Source organism: Chiloscyllium punctatum, chromosome 52 (genome assembly GCF_047496795.1).
Source record: "Chiloscyllium punctatum isolate Juve2018m chromosome 52, sChiPun1.3, whole genome shotgun sequence".
NCBI lineage: Eukaryota > Metazoa > Chordata > Chondrichthyes > Orectolobiformes > Hemiscylliidae > Chiloscyllium > Chiloscyllium punctatum.
In genome coordinates, this window is record NC_092790.1 from 15475570 (window position 1) to 15476753 (window position 1184).

General features: G+C 48.2%; 1 protein-coding gene across 1 annotated transcript; it reads right to left on the reverse strand.

Moving 5' to 3' along the window:
• Positions 1 to 257: 257 nt before the first annotated feature.
• LOC140470553 (histone H2B 1/2-like) lies at positions 258 to 829 on the reverse strand. Its single transcript, XM_072566636.1, has one exon. It carries the CDS (start codon positions 827 to 829, stop codon positions 374 to 376), a length of 456 nt encoding a protein of 151 aa, XP_072422737.1. The 3' UTR covers positions 258 to 373.
• Positions 830 to 1184: the final 355 nt, after the last annotated feature.

Genomic DNA, 1184 nt, shown 5'->3' on the forward strand with positions numbered 1-1184 from the left:
CCATGAGAAGTGGGAACAGGAGGACGAAATTCAGCCCCTCAGGATGCTGCTCCATTATTTAATACAATATATCTGGATCAACTTTATTTTCCTGCCTCACTCCTTAAATTTATACATTATCAACTGGGCATGCTGACCTAACCTTAATCATAAACTGAGCAATAGGCCAACAACTCCAACCTAACTCCACCTTAACCTTTATTGCCACCAAACACCTAACATTTTTTATGAACAAATATAGCACTAGGAGCAAAATTATCTGAAGACTCTTATGTAAACTAAAACGAACCATTCAGCTCTTTCCGGGAAGTTGTGAGTGGCTCTTAAAAGAGCCTTTGGGTTGTCGATGTTTGTTTCAGTGCAGTGCGGTCCTTCACTTGGAGCTGGTGTACTTGGTCACCGCCTTTGTACCCTCCGACACGGCGTGCTTGGCCAGCTCCCCGGGCAGCAGCAGCCGCACGGCGGTCTGGATCTCCCGGGAGCTGATGGTGCTGCGCTTGTTGTAATGGGCCAGGCGGGAAGCCTCTCCCGCGATACGCTCGAAAATATCGTTGACGAAGGAGTTCATGATGCTCATGGCCTTGGAGGAGATGCCGGTGTCGGGGTGAACCTGCTTCATCACTTTGTAGATGTAGATGGAGTAACTTTCTTTCCTGGTCCGCCTCCTCCTCTTGCCGCCCTTCACTGGCGCCTTCTTGATGATTTTCTTTGCACCCTTCTTGGAGGTTTGCTGTCCTTTCTTCTCATCAGCCATAGCGCCGCTCACTTTCAGACACAGAATAAGAGCAAGTGGGCTCGGAGCTCCCTTTTTATAGACTGACGGCGTCATCAATGCTAATGAAGAATGGAGGAAAGCTTGGCTCCTGATTGGGTACTTTACACGGAATCATTCCCAAACACTCAGTCTCTGTGATTGGTTTGTGTGGTTCTGTCAGAATCTTCAGCGACATGTGAAGTGGATGGTGATCCTGTTCCTATCAGTCGCTGACTGTGGGAGATTTGTTTTGTATCTGTGACACAGAGAGTGACTGAGGTATTGGCTGATTCCTTTTGACCGTTGTTGTGATGATGTGGGAGTGGTGGGGTGTGTTTTTAGATCCGCGTGCCAGTTTCTGGTCCTCCCTGTGGGCTGGAATTAACACTGAGCTTGCCACTTTTCTCAGTGGTTAGCACTGCTAACTCAT